General features: G+C 40.1%; 1 protein-coding gene across 1 annotated transcript in view; it reads right to left on the reverse strand.

Annotated features, from left to right (window-relative positions):
* The window catches only part of SPAST (spastin), a 161,182-nt gene that overhangs the window by 68,528 nt on the left and 72,675 nt on the right, over nucleotides 1–19,979 (reverse strand). The window contains exon 4 of the mRNA XM_042780684.1: nucleotides 16,366–16,461. Within this exon, the coding sequence (XP_042636618.1) occupies nucleotides 16,366–16,461 (96 nt within the window). The remainder of the gene's footprint in view (nucleotides 1–16,365; nucleotides 16,462–19,979) is intronic.

Below are 19,979 nucleotides of genomic sequence, written 5' to 3' on the forward strand. Positions count from 1 at the left end.
GTTCTGCTGTGCATGGGGTCGCTATGAGTCAGAAACGACTCGATGGCACTTAACAACAACAAGAACAAACACCTAATATAATGTCATCATTTTATTATGTTTTAAAAAATTGCTAAGTTGGTCATAAGTTTATATTTCTTTTAAATCTAGTATCATCAATGCCAATCGTTTTAACTGGAGAATTCACATCATGTATTCACATCATTTCCAATTACTATTCAGATGTTTACAGACATGATAATCTTGGAATATTTTTGGTATATCCTGACAGTACTGTATTATGTCTCAAGATCTGAAGTTCTTTGAAAGTAAGGTTAATCATTGTGTTAATAGATATTTTTGTCTAAAGTGTTTTTTCAATTGGCTTTATTTGGCTTTGCATTACTTTTATAATTAATTCACATTAGGTCCTTCACTTTTAAGAATTATTATTATAAATTAATCATGGCCATATTAAACTTTGTGATATGCTAATAAGAGTCTTCTCTGCTGACTTGTTGAAAATTGTTCTGGTTACCCAGTGCCGCTCTGACAAGAATATTCCTCCACAAATGGGATGGCTTCAACAAACAGGAGTTTATTCTTACAATTTGGAGGCTTTAAGCACAAGTTCAAAGTGCCAGGCTCTAGGGGCCGGGTGAAAGCCCCTTACCCTTGGGGTCCAGCTCTGCCTCCTGCTCCTAGCCCACTGGAGCTAGAGGCATTTCTTTGCTCAGACAGCTGCAGACTGCTAAGGCTGAGAAGCCCCAGGGTTGACAAGTAAAAAGCACAGTCCAGATGTTACCAAACCACATGGCAGGCCATTAACTTAAGTCCATTGCCAGTCTCATCATGGGGAATACTACCACCAGCTGCCCAGATACTCAACCAGGCCCAGCCAAGTTGACACACAAACAAGCATCACAATTCCACCCCTTATCAACTTGGTATCTGTACAGATCTTCAATGGGTGGTACCTGTACAGGTCTCCTCCACTGGGTGGCTCCAGTCCCCTAGTTCCTCTAAGTGGTGACCTCACCCCCTTAGCCTGGTGGGGCCCCGTTCTTCTCCTTCTCTTGGGCATGGCAGCCCCACCCCCTCACTCTTGGGCAGCAGCTATGGCTCCATCCCACATGCTCACATGAATGAGCAGCCCCACACTCCAGAACCAAGTTGGTGAAGGCCTAGCTCTTTGAAACGTAGGGGACTGTGGTCGTTCTGCCCCCAAAGGCCATGGTCCTACCCTTAAGATTGAGGCAACTCTGCTTCTATTTCCTTGGTCTCTCCCCTTCTGCTGATTAACGCCTAAGAGCAACCTACTCCATCAGAAATCTTTCTGCCCAAAAAGACACTTGGCTTTCTTGCTCTGTGGGCCAGCCAACCTGCTGCTCCATTTTATGCCAGTCTTCTCTACCAATTAATGCCCGAAGGCAACCCACACCGCCAGGAAGCCGTCTACCCAATGGCATCAGCTTTCTCCTCTGTGGGCTGGTAAGGCTGTCGCTGTCTCATGCTGGTTCTCTCGGCTCTACTCCTGCCATCTCTAATGCTGGTCTCTGGGCTCTGCTCCTGCCGTCTCTCATGCTGCTCTCTTGCCATCTGTCCTGCTGTCTGTCATGCCGTAAGCTGGGGTCTCTCTGCCAGGGTCTTGGATCAAGGACTCACTGAACTCCTGTTTCCACATTTTAGTTATCTGCCAGAGCAACACCCCACTCTCCTGGTACCACATTCTGTTCTGGTTACCTAGTGCTGCTCTGACAAAAATATACCACAAATGGGATGGCCTTAAACAAACAGGAGTTTATTCTTACAATTTGGAGGCTTTAAGTCCAAGTTTAAAGTGCCAGGCTCTAGGAGCTGGGTGAAAGCCCCTCAACCTTGGGGTCCAGCTCTGCCTCTTGTTCCCGGCCCACTGGAGCTAGAGGCATTTCTTCACTCAGACAGCTGCTGGCTGCTGAGGCTGACAAGCCCTAAGGTTGACAAGTAAAAAGGCACAGTCCTGATGTTACCAAACCATGTGGCAGGCCATTACTTAAGTCCATTTTAAGTCCCAAGGTCGGCAGAGCATAGCAGGCTGCTGAGCAACAACACTGCTACGTGCAGGGTCCAAGTGTGCCATAGACTAGAGACCATTCCCAAGGCTTCTCCTTATACACAGGAAGCAGACCACATCCCAAGGCAGCTACTCAGCTGCTTGTGTAGATCCCACCATGGAGTTGATTGCCAGTCTCATCATGGGGAGTACTACCATCAGGTGCCCAACCACTCAACCAGGCCCAAAACAAAAATGTTTACCCAAAATATTTCAACGAAAGATAGACTGTATCAGACTTAGAAAAAAAACAAAACAAAACAAAACTATGACATTATGAACAGGGATACTACTGGACTGGATTAAGCTTGCCAGAACTCATGTATAGAAGCTGATGGGTTTACAGACCATTACTTATCCAGAACTGCAAACTATAATTAACCACATAGGACTGAGTGGAATAAAAGATAATGATGAGTTTTATGTGCAAAGAGAGTGGTCTCTGGTGTCAGTGGTTAAAGCACTTGGTTGCTAACCAGAAGATGGGTGGTTCAAACATACTAGGTGCTCTGTGGGATAAAGATGTGGCAGTCTACTTCTGTAAGGATTCACAGCATTGGAACCCCTATGGGGTAGTTCTACTCTATCCTATGAGGTCACTGTCAGTCAGAATCAACTCGACTGCACTGGGTTATGTGAGAATATTGCTGAAGTTTTGTTGTTCTATCTTCTGGACATAAGAAACCATTTTCCACCTTTTTCCTAAATTATCTAAATAATGTTTTGTTTTTCTTTTTGCCTGTCGATTTGGATTAGTTTTTGTTATGCCATTTCTATGTGTTTATAGCCACCACTTGTCTGTCAGTTTTTTGTACTGTGGTGTCGTACAAATCTGTCCTGGAAGAAGTGCTGCCAGAATGCTCCATGGAAGTGAGAATGGCCAGACTTTGTCTCACCTACTTTGGTCATGTTGTCAGAAGGGACCATTCCCTGGAGAAGGCTATCATGCTTGGTAAAGTGGAGGGTCAATGAAAAAGGGGAAGGCCCTCAACAAGATGGATTAATGCAGTGGCTACAATGACTGGCCCAAGTATAGCAAGGATTGTGAGGCTGAACAGGACCGTGCACTGTTTCATTCTGTTGTACACAGGGTCGCTATGAGTCGGAGTTGACTCGATGGCACCTAACAACAACAACAAGAACATATGTTTATATACTCAATTAACCGAAAGGAGAAACAACAAATGTGTGGGGAACAAAAACTGAAGACCAGAAAAGAAATGTTAAAAAGATTAAGGATATTTTATGTTGGTTATAATAGCTGATTCTTGAATTAAAGCAAATAATCAAATTTTAAATGAGTTTAGAACTGTACTCTCAAATTTTAAGTTTCTGCTGGTAAACTTAGCAAACCTATAGAGACTATATCTATATATATCTAGAGAAGGAGCTGAAGTCTGAGCTGTGATTTTACAAAATAGAATAGCATAACATACCCAGTTGGTGTTCCAAGGAGTAGCTGTGCCTTTCCAGATGAAGGTTGGTGTGTTTATATTACTAATATGCAATGTGAGGTTTTGCAGAATATAGCTACTGCTGAGGCACATGAAAAGGCTGTCACAATGCTACTTATCTATAAACAAATGACTCATGGGATTAGTTTCCTCTGTTTAAAAAAACCTTAAGGCCATGGTTCTGTGGGTCACTTCAGTCAACTGGACTATTACTGTTCTACCTCCAAGTTCATTTTGTAACATCCAGCGTCTTCAAGGCATACAAGTGATCATTCAAGGTATGGCAATTGTTCATGTGAAACAAAAGATGAAGGAAAAGGTAGGCAGAAGAGGAACTAGACTCCATGCCTGATTATAACCATTAATAACTGTCTCCTTAGCTATGAGGCCAGGAGAACTGGATAGTGCCTGGTTAACATTACAGGAAATTTATAATAAAATACTTTATTATTCAAATCTACACATGTACCACAGAAGTGAAAAATTAAGAAATTAAAGATTGTTACCAACTTCTGCAGTCAGAAATAGACCAAACATGCAATCAGGATGTATTGACAATTACTGGTGATTGGAATGCAAAACTTGGAAACAAGTAAGCAGCACTGGTAGTTAAAAAATAATATGGCTTTGGTGAAAGAAATGATGCCGGAGATGGCATGACAGAATTTTACAAGACCAATGACTTACTCATTCCAAATACTTTTTTTCAACAACATAAACAGCAACTATACACATGTACCTCACCAGATGGAATACACAGGAATCAAATCAACTGCATCTGTGGAAAGAGGCAATGGAGAAGCTCAATATTATACATGAAAACAAGGCCAGGAGTTGACTCTGGAACAGATTATCAATTGCTCATATGCAAGTTCAAGCTGAAGCTGAGGAAAATTAATACAAGTCCACAAGAGCCAAAATACAAAGTTGAGTATATCCCATCTGAATGTATAGACTATCTGAAAAACAGAATTGACACCAATGATTGAAGACCAGAGACTTGTGGGATGACATCAAGAACATCATACATGAAGAAAGTAAAAGGTCATTAAAAAGACCGGAAAGGAAGAAAAGACCAAAGGGTATCAGAAAACCAAAACCAAACAAACCCACTGCCATAGAGTTGATTCCAATTCATAGCAACCCCTACTGGGTTTCCAAGACTATTAATATTTACAGAAGTAGATTGCCTCATCTTCCTTCTGAAGAGCAGCTGGTAGGTTTGAACAACTGACCTTCTGGATGGCAACCACAATGGTAGCAGAGCTCCTAATGGATGTCAGAAGAGACTCTGAAACCTGCTCTTCAATGCAGACTAAATAAGTGAAAGGAACGTATGTAAAAATGAAAGAGCTGAACATAAGATTTTGAAAGGGAGGTTCAAGAAGACAAAGTAAAGTATTATAATGAAATGTGCAAAGACTAGGAATTAGAAAACCAAAAGGAAGAACTGGCTCAGCATTCCTCATGCTGAAAGAACTGAAGAAAACACTGAAGCCTTGAATTGTAGTATTAAAGGTTGCTATGAGCAAAGTAGGAGCTCTAGTAGCTTCTTTCATCTTTTGTTCCAAGCCTAAGGCACTTGACTGCTAACCAGAAAGCTGGCGGTTCAAACCCACCAGCCACTCCGCAGAAGGAAGATAGGGCAACCTACTTCCATAGTGATACTGCCTTGGAAACCCAAGGAGGTGTTGCTATGAGTCGGGTCTGACTTGACGGCACATAACAACAACAACAACAATGAGCAAAGTACTGAATGATGCAGGAAGCATCAAAGAAGATTCAAGGAAAACACAGAGTCACTGTACCAAAAAGAACTAGCCAACATTCAACCACTGCAGGAGATATCGTATGATCAAGACCCAATGGTATTAAAGAAAGAAGTGCAAGCTGCACTGAATGCAACCGTGAAAGGCAAGGCTCCAGGAAGTGACAGAATACCCATTAAGATATATCAATAAACAGATGCAGCCCTGGAGGGGCTTACTCGTTTATGTCAGGAAATTTGGAAGACAACTACCTGGCCAACGGACTGGAAGAGATCCATATTTGGGCCCATTCCAAAAAAGGTGATTCAAAAGAATGTGGAAATTATCGAACAACCTCATTAATATCACATGAAAGTAACATTTTGCTGAAGATAATTAAAAATGGTTGCAGTAGTATATTGACAGGGAACTTCCAGAAAAGCAAGCTGGATTCAGAACAGGCTGAAGAACAAGGATTATCACTGCTGATGTCAGAAAGATCTTGGCTGAAAGCAAATACCACCAGAAAGATTACCTGTGTTTTAGTGACTACGCAAAGGCATTCAACTGTGTGGATTATAACAAATTATGGATAACAGTGCAAAGAAGGAGAATTCCAAAAAACTTAACTGTGTTCATTACAAATCTGTAAGCAGACCAAGAGGCAAATGTTTGAACAGAACAAGGGAATACTGCATGGTTTAAAAATAGGAGGGAATGCATCAAGGATCTATTTTTTCACCACACTTATTCAATCTGCATGGTAAGCAAATAATCCGAGAAGCTGGACTATATGGAAAAGAATTTGGCATCAGGATTGGAGGAAGATTCATTAATAAACTGTGATACACAGATGACATGCTGAAAGTGAAGAGGATTTGAAGTACTTATTGATGAAGATCAAAGTCTACAGTCTTCCATATGGATTACATCTCAACATAAAGAAAACAAAAATTCTTAAATTGGACCAATATGCAAAATCACAATAAATGGAGAAAAGACTGAAGTTGTCAAAGATTTCATTTTACCTGGATCCACAATCAACATTCATGGAAGCAGCAGTCAAGAAATCAGACATTGTATTGCAGTGGGCCAATGTGTAGCAAAAGACCTCTTTAAAGTGTTAAAGAGCAAAGATGTCACTATGAAGACAAGGTGCACCCAATGCAAGCTATGGTATTTTCAATTGCCTCGTGTATATGTGAGAGCTGGACAATGAGTAAGGAAGACCAAAGAAAAGTTGATGTCTTTGAATTGTGGTGTTGGCAAAGAATACTGAAAATACTATGGACTGCCAGAAAAACAAACAAATCTGTCCTGGAAGAAGTGAAGTTGGAATGCTCCTTGGAAATAAGAATGGCCAGACCTACTTTGTTCATATTGTCCGAAGGGACCACTCCCAGAAGACAGCATACATGGTAAAGCAGAAGGTCACAGAAAAATGGGAAGACCATCAATGAGATGGACAGTGGCTGCAACAATGGGTTCAAGCATAGCAAGAACTATGAGGATGGTACAGGACTGGGCAGTGTTTTGTTTCGTTGTACCATAAGGTCACTATGAGTTGGAAATGACTCAACTGCCACCTAACAACAATGATCAAAGATTTTATGGCAGAGTCATGATCAAAAAGAAGGAACAAAAAAATCATACTGATTTGCTGGAATATGAAGTTTGGGTTCATGGAATTGGGGTGAATTACCCAGGCTATCTGCCATTAAGTGTAATTTTGAAGAATCAAGGAATTGGCTCCCTAGAGTCACCTTCAGTCAAACTATAGCTTAATAATCAGCTTAGCAGAAACTGTTTCGTCTTAGGCATTGAGTTCTTTTAAAAAATCATCTCTCTGTAGCCAACTTCAAAAATTAGGAACTTCAGGATCTGACTAGAGGCTGTGTTTCAAGATTCCTAGCATGTTCTGTTGATGTAACTGACAGACCCTGAAATCCTGCTCATGCTTTGATGTTATCTCTGATAAATTAACACAATGATGATCTATATTACCTGCTTTCAAGTCCTGTCCAAGACACCTTACTGGAGAATTTTTCCAAACATTCAGAGAACACGTGACACCCACACTTCAGAAACTATTCCAGAACACAGAAAACAGTGTAATACTCCTAAATTCATTTAATGAAACCGTAATATCAAAATCAGGCAAAGACGCCACTACAAAGGAAAAGTGGAGACCAATATCCCTCATGAATATAGATGCAAAAATCTTCAACAAAATCCTAGCCAACAGACTCCAACAACATATCAAAAACATACTTACTATATCATGACCAAGTGGGATTCATACGAGGTATGCAAGGATGATTCAACATTAGAAAAACAATCAAGGTAACCCATCATGTAAGTAAAATAAAGGAAATGAACAAAAGGTTCATACCAATTGATACAGAAAAAGCATATAATAAAACCAAACACCAATTCTTGATTTAAAAAAAAAAAAAAATCTCAGAAAAACAAACAGAAGGGAAACTCCTTGACATAAGAAAGGGTATATACGCATAACCAATGGTCAACAGTGTTGTCAACTGAGACTGAAAGCATTTCCCTTGCAAACAGGAACCAGACAAGGATGCCCTCTACCTCCACTTCTATTCAACACTGTATTGGAAGTCCTGTTGTTGTTGTTGTTGTTATGTGCCGTCGAGTCGGCCCCGACTCCTAGCGACCCCTCCTTGGGTTTCTGAGGCAGTATCACTATGGAAGTAGGATTGCCCAACCTTCCTTCCGAGGAGTGGCTGGTGGGTTTGAACCACCAACCTTCTGGTTAGCAGTCAAGTGCTTTAGCCACTATGCTACCAGAGTTCCTACTGGAAGTCCTAGCCAGAGCAGTAAGACAAGGAAGTGAATAAAAGCATCCAAACTGGTAGGCAATAAGTAAAACTATCCCTGTGCACAGATGATATGATCCTATACATATAAAACCCCAGAGACTCTGTGAGAAAACTGCTAGAACTAATTGAATGATTCCACATAGTGGCAGGATATCAGATCAACATACAAAATCAGCATCAACAAAGAAATCTCTGAAAAGGAAAACAATACAATTTACAATAGCTACGAAAAAGATAAAAGAACTTAGGAGTAAATCCTACCAGGGACACAAAAGACCTATACAAAGAAAACTACAAAACACTACTTTAAGAAACTATGAAAGATCTATATAAATGGAAGAACTAATGTTCTCATGGATAGGAAGACTGAACATTATGAAAATGTCAGTACTATCTGTGGTAGTTAAGGTTGTCAACAACTTGGCTAGGCCTGGTTGAGTGGCCAGGCAGCTGGATGCAGTTTTTCCCCATGGTGAGACTGGCAATCAATTCCATGGTGGAATCTACTGGAGCAGCTGCTTTAGGGATGTGGGCTGCTTCTACTATATAAGCAGCAGCTTTGAGGAACGTCTGTAGCCTTTGGCACCCCTGAACCCTGCATGTAGCCAAGTCATTGTTCAACAGCCTGCCATGCCCTGCTGATCTTGGGACTTCATCTAGACTTGAACTAGTGGCCTGCCATGTTGTTTGGTAACATTGGGACTGTGCCTTTTTACTTGTCAACCTTGGGCTTATCAGCCTCAGCAACCAGTAGCTAGCTGTCCAAGAGAAGAAAAGCCTCCAGCTTCAGCTGGCTGGCACCAAGAGGCAGAGCTGAGGCCCAAGGATGAAGGGCTTTCATCTAGCCCCTAGAGTTTGGAACTTTGAACTCAGATTTAAAGCTTCCACAATTGTAAGAGAATAAACTCCTGTTTGTTTGAGCCATCCCATTTGTGGTCTATTTCTGTCTGAGTGGCACTAGGTAATCAAAACCCTACCAAAAGCAAGGGATACATTCAATGAAATCCCAACCCACATTCCATCAACATACTTTAAGGACATGGAAAAACTGTCACTAATTTTATATGGAAAAGAAAGAGAACTCAGATAAGCAAAGCACTACCGAAAAACAAAGCAGGAGGTCTCAAACTTCCAGATCTCAAAATCTACTAGATAGCCACAGCAGTCAAAACAGACTGGTATTTGTAAAACAACAAACACATAGATGAGGGGAACAGAATCGAGAACCCAGAAATAGATCCACTGACCTATGGGCAGCTGATCTCTGACAAAGGACCAAAATCTGTTCAATGGGAAAGAGATATTCTTGTTAGCAAATGGTGCTGGCAAAACTGGATATCCATTTGCAGAAAAATGCAACAAGATCCATACCTCACACCATACACAAAAACTAACTTCACATGGCTCAAAGACTTAAATGTAAAACCTATGACTATAAATTTCATCAAAGAAAAAACAGGAGCAAACTTAGGGGCTCTGCTTTACGGCACAGACTATTGAACATAACTAAAAATTTATAAATAGCAGAAGATAAACTAGATGAATGGGACCTTCTAAAAATTAAATTTTTATGTGCTTTAAAAGACTTCTCCAACAGAGTAAAAAGAGAACCTACAGTTTGGGAAAAAATATTCAGCAACAATGTATCTCACAAGGGACTTATCTCAAAATTTACAGGAAACTCCAGCACCTCAACATCAAAAAGACAAACAATCCAATCAAAAAATAGGCAGAAGACATTAACAGACACGTCACTAAAGAAGATATTCAGGTGACCAACAAACACATGAAGACATGCTCATGATCATTAGCCATTAAAGAAAAAAAAAAAAAAAAAACCAAACCCACTGCCATCAAATCAATTCCTACTCATAGCGACCTCCATTGGATTTCCGAAGTGGTAAATCTTTATGGAAGCAGATTGCTCAGCATTCCTTCCATGGAGTGGCTGGTGGGTTTGAACCGCCAACCTTCTGGTTAGCAGTCAAATTAGTCATTAGAGAGATTTAAATCAAAACAGCAATGCAATACCATCTCACCCCAGCACTAATAGCAAAGTTCAACAAGACAGAAAATAACAAATGCCAGCAAGGATGCGTGGAGATTGGGACTCTCACACACTGCTGGTGGGACTGTAGAATAATATAACCACTGTGGTAAATGATATGGTGATTCCTTAAAAAGTTGGAAAGAGAAATGCCATTTGATCCAGAAATCCCATTACTAGGTATATATTCTAAAGAAGTGAGAGCCAGAACATGAATAGATATATGCACACCCATGTTCATCACAGCACTATTCACAATAGCAAAGAGATGGAAACAACCTAAGTGCCCAGCAACAGATGAATGGATAACTAAACTATGAGACATACACAAAACAGAATACTATGCAACACTAAAGAATAATGAAGAGTCAGCGAAATACCTCATAACATACATGAACTTGGAGGACATTGTATTGAGTGGAGTATGTCAGCAACAGATAGACAAATACCCTATGAGTCCACTATTGTAAAAAGTCAAGAAAAGGTCTATAAATGGAAGAAGAAAAAAAAACAACCCATCGCTCATTCCATGTCCTCTTCTGAATCTGGCTTGAATTTCTGGCAGTTCCCTGTCTATGTATTGCAGCAATAATTTTTTGGGTTTGTTGGTTACCAGGGATGAGAGGGAAGGAGAGGAAAAATTGACAGCTAGGTAAGAGACACATTGATTTGGGTGAAGGGAAAGGTAATTTACCAAGATCAAGTGACAAGCAAAATAACACTAAGGAAAAGGAAGACACAGACAAGGGCATAAGAGCTGCAGACAATGAAGTTAAAAATATTTACATACACAACACTGCATTATCAGTAATAATGAACATTAAACTATTGGTGGATACGCAGGTAGATAGGCAAAATGATCAGGTATGGGTAGGGAAAGGGGAGTATGTAAGTTTGGAAGATAATATTTCTACATACGTATTAGTATGTGGCATAAGAATGCCCATAAATGTAATAAAGCTAACAGAGAGCAAAATTATAACTTTGTAGCCACAGCCAAACACCTTGAGGGAGTGAGTTGCTGGGCCCATGGGTCTGGGACTATGGTCATGGCACATGTCAAGCTCAACTGGCAAAACATACTAAACCAAAACACTGTTCTATGTTCTAATTTGTCGACCAGGAACTACAGTCTTAAAAAGCTTCCATCTAAGATGCAACATTTGGACATCCTTTTTCAACAGGCAATCTAGAATGAGTACTCAATAACTATCTCCACATGAGACTCTTTACCGGCAGTAAAATCAAGTCAAAGTTTAAGTTACAATTAAAAAAAAAAAAAAAAATTGCCAGAATCCATAGACAGGGAACTGCCAGAAATTCAAGCCAGATTCAGAAGAGGACATGGAATGAGCGATATCAGTGCTGATGTCAGATGGATCTTGGTACACAGCATAGAATAATAGAAAGTGTTTACCTTTGTGTCAATGACTATGCATAGAATTTCAACTTTGTGGATCTTAGCATATTACGGACAACACTGTAAAGAATGGGAATTCTAGAATACTTAATTGTACTCAAGAGAAAAATGTTCATGACCACGAGGTAGTCCTTCAAATAGAACGTGTGCCTCAAGGTTGTATCTTTTAAGCACATTTATTCAATCTGTATGCTAAGCAAATAATCTGAGAAGTGGGACTATATGAACAAAGCATCATCAGAACTGGAGAAGGTTCATTAACAACTTGTGATATGCAGATGGCACAACCTTGCTTGGTGAAAGTGAAAAAGACTTGAAGCACTTACTGATGAAGATCAAAGACTGCAGTCTTCAGTATGGATTACACCTCAACATAAAGAAAATAAAAACTGGCACAACTGGACCAATAAGGAACATCATGATAAATGGAAAAAAGACTGAAGTTGTCAAGGATTTCATTTCACTTGGATCTACAATCAACGGCCATGGAAGCAGCAGTCAAGAATAAATGACGTATTACACTGGGCAAATCTGCTGCAAAAGATTTCTTTAATGTGTTAAAGAGCAAAGATGTCACTTTGAAGACTAATGTGTGCCTGACCCAAGCCATGGTATTTTCAGTCATCTCATATGCACATGAAAGATAGACAACGAAGAAGGAAGAACAAAGAATAATTATGTTGTTGGTGAAGAATACAGAATCTCCTATAGACTGATAAAAGAATGAACAAATCTGTCTTGGAAGAAGGCCAGCCACAATGCTCCCTAGAAGCAACAATGGCTAGACTTCATCTCTGGTAATTTGGTCATGTTTTCTATCAGAAGGGAACAGCCCCTGGAGAAGGATATCATGCTTGGTAGAGGGTTAGTGAAAAAGGGGAAGACCTTTAATGAGACAGACTGACACAACAGTTAAAGTGATAGGCTCAAGCACAGCAACGTTTGTCAGGGTGAGGCAGGACTGGGCAGTGTTTCATTCCGTTGTACTTATGCTCACTATAAGTTTCAACTGACTTGATGGCACCTAACAACAACATGAGTTATAACTGAATAAAGGAAGCAGTTCCCTTATGGTCTAACCTAAGTTTTCTCTGCCATGATTTCAACAATATGTAATTTAATAAAATGATGTTGTTGTTGTTGTTATGTGCCATTGAGTTGGCCTCGACTCATAGTGACCCCTCCTTGGGTTTACAAGGCAGTATCACTACGGAAGTAGATTGCCCCATCTTCCTTCTGAGGAGTGGCTGGTGGGTTTGAACCTCCAGGCTTCTGGTTAACAGTCAAGTGCCTTAGCCACTATGCTACCAGAGCTCCCAATTTAATAAAATGTAACCCCTTTATATAACTAATGCTGAAAATGTCACCAATAAAATTAGTTGAGAAATGAAAGAAACAAGAAAATGTAGATTCCATCCACCCAAATGAAACAAAACATTTTATTTTTCACTGGAATTGATATCTGCGGTTCAGTGAATTGCTTGGTATGGCTTTTCTAGCCATGATATTCGCAACTCCCGCCAGATGAGGGGGTGGAACTACATAATGTGAGTTGCTTATGGCCCACCACAGGGCCTGGATAGCCTGTCAATAATTCAAATAAGGTACATGGCACCCTTATGTGGGTGGGACTGAGTAAATAAGGTTTATGGAACCCTAATGTGGGGATTGGTCAGTTTCATCATTTCACTAGGCTTAAATGAGCCATCCCGGAGGCAGAAAAGGGGGATGGGGGATCTCACTGCCATCAAGACAGAGCAGGAGTGGACAGCATCCTCAGAAATTAGATCCTTGTGCTGGACTTCCTTGGCAGAGAGACAGCAGCAAAAGAATTAGCAGAACCAAGTACCTGGCATGAGACAGAATGGCAGGTTTCCTAGCTTAAAGGGGCAAGAAGGCTGGGTGTACAGCAGGGTGCCTCTGTGGGAACTGGCTGAGTTAAAGAGCTTTGTAACACTTGCCAGAGGCCAGGCCAAGAGGTCAAGGGCCAGAGAGAAGCGTGCTTATAGGCATTGCTGAGGGGAGACTGTCCTGATTGAAGAAGCGTATCCTGAGCATTCCTGAACCTGAATTGTAATCTGGTGCTTCTCTAATAAACCCCATAATCTTGAATATTGTGTATGAGTTGTGTGTGGTTGCTGCAACAAATTATCAAACCCAGCAGAGAAGCAGAGTGTTGTGGGAGGGATGGCTGGTATAAGAATTGGCAAAAACTTGGAGGGTGGCAACACGTCTGACATAGGAATCAGCCTTGAACTGATGTTCCTGATGATGAATTTCTCCTCTGTGAAATTAGGGAAGGTCAGATGACAACAATCCCATGCCCTTTTGGTAATATCCAAAGCTTATAGAAAATATATTTAACTCATACTAAATTATATCATTCTAATGTTTCTTCTTAGAAGCTCTGGTAGCATAGTGCCTAAGGCATTTGACTGCTAACCAGAAGGCTGGTGGTTCAAACCCACCAGCCACTCCTCACAAGGAAGATGGGGCAATCTACTTTCGTAGTGATATTGCCTTAGAAATACGAGGGTGTCACTATGAGTCGGGTCTGACTCCACGGTACATAACAACAACAACAACATTTCTTCTGTTTGAACTGTTTCTAATTTTTTCTAATAGATTCTATGATATAACTTTTATGCAACCACTCACTGCCATCGAATTGATTCTGACTTATTCTGACTGTTTAGGACATAGCAGAACTTCCCCAAAGAGCTTCTGTGATAATGTGTGTCAACTTGGCTAGGGGATGATTCTAAGTGGTTTAGCAGTTATGATGTAGTCAGCCTCCATGAGATGTGATATAATGTAATCACCTCCATAATAAGATCTTCCATGAGCAATCAATCAGTTGAAAGGGCATTTCCTTCAGGTGCAGCCTGTTTTTAATACTTAAGAAAAAGTTCTGGCAAAACTCTCTGCCTTTTTGCTTGAGATTCTGCATCTTGCTCATCACCATCTGGACTTGAACCAATGGCCTACTCTACTCCCTGTTGATCTTAAAACTGTTGCCTTAGCAGCTTGTGAGCCAAAAAGCTGCCACTTTACCTTCTGTTCTTGGGTTCACCAGTTCCCACAGCTACATAAGTCAGGAGAACCCTCCAGCTGGACCTCTGACCCATGGAGTTGGAACTTGCCAGCTTCTACAGTTGCATGAGCCATTTCCTTGAGATAAATTTCTCCTCCTCTCTCTTCGTAAGCTTCACTCATTTTTCTTCTCTAGAGAACCCAGCCTAAGACAGTTTCCAAAGATGTGAATATTTATAGAAGCAGACTGCCTCATCTTTCTCCCATGAAGCAGCTGGTGTGTTCGAACCACAGACCTTCTGGTTAGCAGTTAAATGCTTTAACCACTGCACCACCAGAGCTCCTTCTTTTATGTACAGTACATATGAAAATGGTTATGTAGGGACATTATACATAACAAAACATAATTAAAATATTTATCTTAAAAAAGGAGCTCTGGTGGCGTAGTGGGTAAGACATTTGGCTGTTAACCAAAAGGTCAGTGGTTCAAACCTACCATTGCTCTGCAACAGGAAGATGAAGCAATCTACTTCTGTAAAGATTTACAGCCTTGGAAACCCAATGGAGGTAACTATGAGTTGGAATCAACTTGATGGCAATGGGATCTTAACAAATACTACTTCATTAAAAAAAAATTGTTACAGCTATGGGAGAGGGGATACAAAAGCTTAAACTACAACTGAAACCAAAGAGTACTATAATCATTTAGGAAAAATCTTCTCTTTCTGTAATCTTAAAAACTGGAATTTGAATGGTCTGTCCCTGCAGTGCAATGAACTGCTTTTGTATGGCCTTTGTTTCCATGGTCTTGTAACTGCCATCAAATGACTGGGTGGGACCATGCAAATGTGGCATACCAAGGACTAGACAGCTTGCTAACAATGCAAATAAAGTGCATAGCACCCTTGTTGGAGTGGGAGCATGCAAATAAGGTATCTGGAACCCAAAAAGGGGAATGATCAATTTTGCCATTCTGCTAGGGTTAAAGTGAGCCATCCCAGAGATGGCCAGGGGAGACATCACTCCCACCTAGAAAAGTCAGGATGACTCTAAGTACTTGGTGGAGTTCGGCTCACTGACCCACAGAGCAAAGGAGCTACATATCTATGGTCAGGAGCCTTGTTGGTGGAGTGGGGCACTTGTCAATGGAGCTAGACTTCCTGACCCATGGAGCCAGAGAGCTGCGTGCCTTTGGGCTGAGGCTTACTGGTAGAGTAAGGTGCCTCTGGGCCCTTATCAGTAGAGCCAAAGAGCCCACACAGGGCAGAGGCTGGGCCAGCCTCTGTATCCTGAGTATTCCTGATTCTGAATTATAGTCTGGTACTTCCCTAATAAACCTTAAAATCATGAGTATTGTCTGTGAGTTCTGTGTAGCCACTGCAACCAATTATCAAATCCTGCAGAGGAGTAGAGAGTGCTATAGGAGGGATGACTGGTGTAGGAATTAGCAAAAAGTTTGAAGAGAAGAGGCATTCTGGCCACTTCACAGAAATCAGCCTTGGGGCTTCTGATGTTGACCTCAATTCTCCTCTCTCCTCTTGAAGTTAGAGGATCTCTGATGCTACTCTGCCATTTTTATATACACTACCAACAATATCAATTTTTTTTCAACACAGCACTATAAAAGCAAAAAACTATTAAATCTACCATTATAAAATCAAATCAACATTAACAGGTTAAATAAAAGATTGATTCTACTTTGCATGTAAGCATTATTATATTACATGTTAGTTAGCCTAAACCTACCTGACTGGAGATGTCCATTGCGACATGTCAAGTTAGTATTGTCATTATAGACGTCCGTTTGTGACTTGGAAAATTGCAAAACTGGTTGCAGCTTCTCTATGCAACAGAGGGGGATAAAAGGGGAAAAATAAACAAAAATAGATAATGAATAAATAAAAAGTATGTGTGAAAATGAAAAATTATTTTCAAAATGTAATTAGTAAAAACTCAGACATGGAAACAGCAACAGAAATTAACTAGTGAAGACTATGTTAAACATGTAACTTATTTGATACTGAGGCAGGTCCACATAGCTATTATCATGAGCAAATATTCATTAAATATCTAATATGCCCAAATTATTGTACTGCAAAGGTACCATGGAGATTGCTTTTTAAAAGAATATGTTCTCTAACATCCAGATCACTATTAAATGTAACTGACAACTTATAACACAAATATAATAATAACCATTTTTTATAAACTACATAGTATAAACATAACCATTGTAAAAACTTTACAGAGGGAGTGAAATGGGCTATGAGTTGGCTAGGATTTAAAAGATAAAAAAAGGACTTTTCAGGAAAGAAGAATAACATTTAAAATAGCACAGGAGGAGTCTAAAATGTTTAGGAAATGCCATATTCAGCTATACTAACAAATATTTATCAGGCAAAAAATAAAGGCAAGAAATCAGAGTGGAACAAGCATGCTGCAGAAGTTATTTATACAGTACCTGACCATTTATATTTAAACACACAAACACACACACATACACGTATGAAGTTTACCTCTGAAAAGGACTCAGAAAAACGGGTAAATAGCAGCTGTCTCTCAGAAGGGGAAGTGGGTCACTGGGGCGGGCATAGTATGAGATGGACACTGTTCATACTTAAACTTTTTTTTTTTTTTTTAATTTAATGGCACGTGACTGGAGAATGCATTTTAGAAATCAATCAATTAAAAATTAGAAAAGATCATTTGAATCCTTCCCCCACTTCAAAAAACAAAATCAAACAAAAAACTTTCCTAAGATTTAGAACTCTTAACACCTGAAGCTCAAAAGAGTAACTGTTTGATCTTCCTTGCAACTCTATCACTGCTACATTCTCTTTCTTCATTCAAGTTACTCTATTATGTTACCTGAAATATCCCTTGCTCTACCACTTACTAGCAGTGAGAGGCCTTGCTTTAGTCTCAATATTCTGAGGATTTCAAGGATTAAATAAAATTTTATGTGTGTGTGTGTTTGTATGTAATATATATATATATGTGAAGTACTTACTTCATGCCTCATCCATAACAAGAGTTCATTTTTACCATATTTCTTTTGCTAACCTACGGATGGTGTAGTGCCTAAGGCACTTGACTGCTAACCAGAAGGCTGGTGGTTCAAACCCACCAGCCACTCCTCAGAAGGAAGATGGGGCAATCTACTTCCGTAGTGATACCGCCTAGGAAACCCAAGGAGGGGTCGCTATGAGTCGGGGCCAACTCGACAGCACATAACAACAACACTTCAAATCATAATAACTAATTTTCTCCTACACCAGCCAATTAAAGAATACGTGCAAAAACGATGCACATATATACTAACTCTTCTAAACTTCCATTTCTGAGGTCAGACAAGCAGGCGCCATGCTGGGTTTATGGTACAACCACATATACCTTTGGGACAGGTTAAATAGCAGCTACCTTTTTTGCACAAAGCACAGAGTACTGCAGAGCTTCTGTATCCTAGAATTGGCTGATACAATATACCTTGGAGCTAAGTTATTTTTTTGTTAGCTGACAGGTAGGTCATCTGATTTTTCTCGATGATAAATGCTCTTTAAATCACCATACTGAGACAGAAACAATTTGTGTTCGTAAACAACATTAAATTAGAACAAACGCTGATTTGTAAATATCTTCTTCATCAATTAAGCCTCTCTTCAATGAAATGTAACAAAAATTCACAAAAGCATTCATTATGTACTAAGAATAAATAGAAATTAAAACCCTAGTTTTAGTGACTAGTACTTAGGGATAAAAACTTAATGAAGTTGTTTTTAGGTGTGTAGGGTTTTAATTTATGTGAAAACACATATATACGCACAATTTAAAATATCCCAACACACTCCTAATGTGAACTTGGCTGATTCATTTTTGTCAAAGTAAACCTAGACTAATGCTTACTTTCAGGGTAACTAAAGATTGTACAGATTAACCAATGATTTAAATTAAAATAGTCATCGTGCATCCTAACCCTCACAACCATGCCCTACAAGGTCACCTGAGTGACCCACTTAAAATGGAAATCTTACCACATAACTCTTCTGCTTAAAACTCTTTAGTGGCTTCCCACTGCCCAAATATTAGAAAACAAGATCCTTTATAAGACAACCAGGTCTTCCATGGTTGCCTATAACTCTTATGTTTGAGGAACCTCAACTCATATGCCTCTACCAGCACCCTTTCCTACTCACCATGCTGTTTCTTCACTCTGGGTCTCTGTTCACACTGTCACCTCTTCTGGAGATGTATTTCCTCCTAAATGTTCTTTAACAGCTTCTATTTATCTTTTTAATCCTCACCTCTGGTTTCACTTTTGCCAGGGACCTTTCTCAGACATCTATCTTCCCACTCCCACAAAATATTTGCACATCCCTATTCTTCAGTAAAAGAAGCTCTGGTGGTAGTAGTTAAGACAACAGCTGCTAACCAAAAGGTCGGTGGTTTGAACCCACCAGGTGCTCTGTGAAATAAAGAAGAAAGATGGGGCAGTCTGCTTCCATAAAGATTTATAGCCTTGGAAACCCAATGGGGGTCACTATGAGTCAGAATCAACTTGATGGCAGTGAATTTTATTCTGCAATAAAGAATCTATTTGTGTGTCTGCTTTCCTACTATGAGATCCTTAAACAAGATTTTATCTAATCAATAATTCTGTTTGTTCAATCTTCATACTAAGATTACAACCAACCACTTGTAATTTCTCCTGCTACCAACCTGGTCAGGACCTCTGGTAGCGTAGTGCCTTAGGCACCTGACTGCTATCCAGAAGCCTGGAGGTTCAAACCCACCAGCCACTCCTCAGAAGGAAGGTTGGGCAATCTAGTTCCATACTGATACCACCTTGGAAACCCAAGGAGGGTTTGCTATGAGTTGTGTCCGACTGGACGGCAAGTAACAACAACAAAAACCAACCCAGTCTTTTCCTCCATAATTTTCTCCTATATTTATACAATAGTGTCCTAAATGGTCTTCTTGACTCTACTTTAGAGTCTGTTTGCAACACAGTAGCCTGTGAGGCAGTGAATTACTTGGTATGGCTTTTCTAGCCATAGTCTTTATAACTTCCACTGGATTACTGGCTGGGACTATGCAAATAAAGTGTGTAGAATTCTGATGTTAGGATTGGTTAGTTTTGTCATTCTGCCAAGCTTAAAATGAGTCTTCCTAGAGGCAGAGGGTGCAGTGTAGTAAATTACTTAGTGTGGCTTTTCTACCCATAAGTCTTTGTAAACTCCAAGGTGGGATTTTCTATGAGCAACTGAGGAACTATCCACCTGGGTTATTTCTGTTGGGCGTGGCACAATACAATGTTCTGGGAGGTTCCCACTCTCTCACACATACTTAGAGTTCTGATACTG

This window comes from Orycteropus afer, unplaced genomic scaffold, assembly GCF_000298275.1.
Source record: "Orycteropus afer afer isolate SDZICR_OR568_19922 unplaced genomic scaffold, OryAfe1.0 scaffold00054, whole genome shotgun sequence".
NCBI lineage: Eukaryota > Metazoa > Chordata > Mammalia > Tubulidentata > Orycteropodidae > Orycteropus > Orycteropus afer.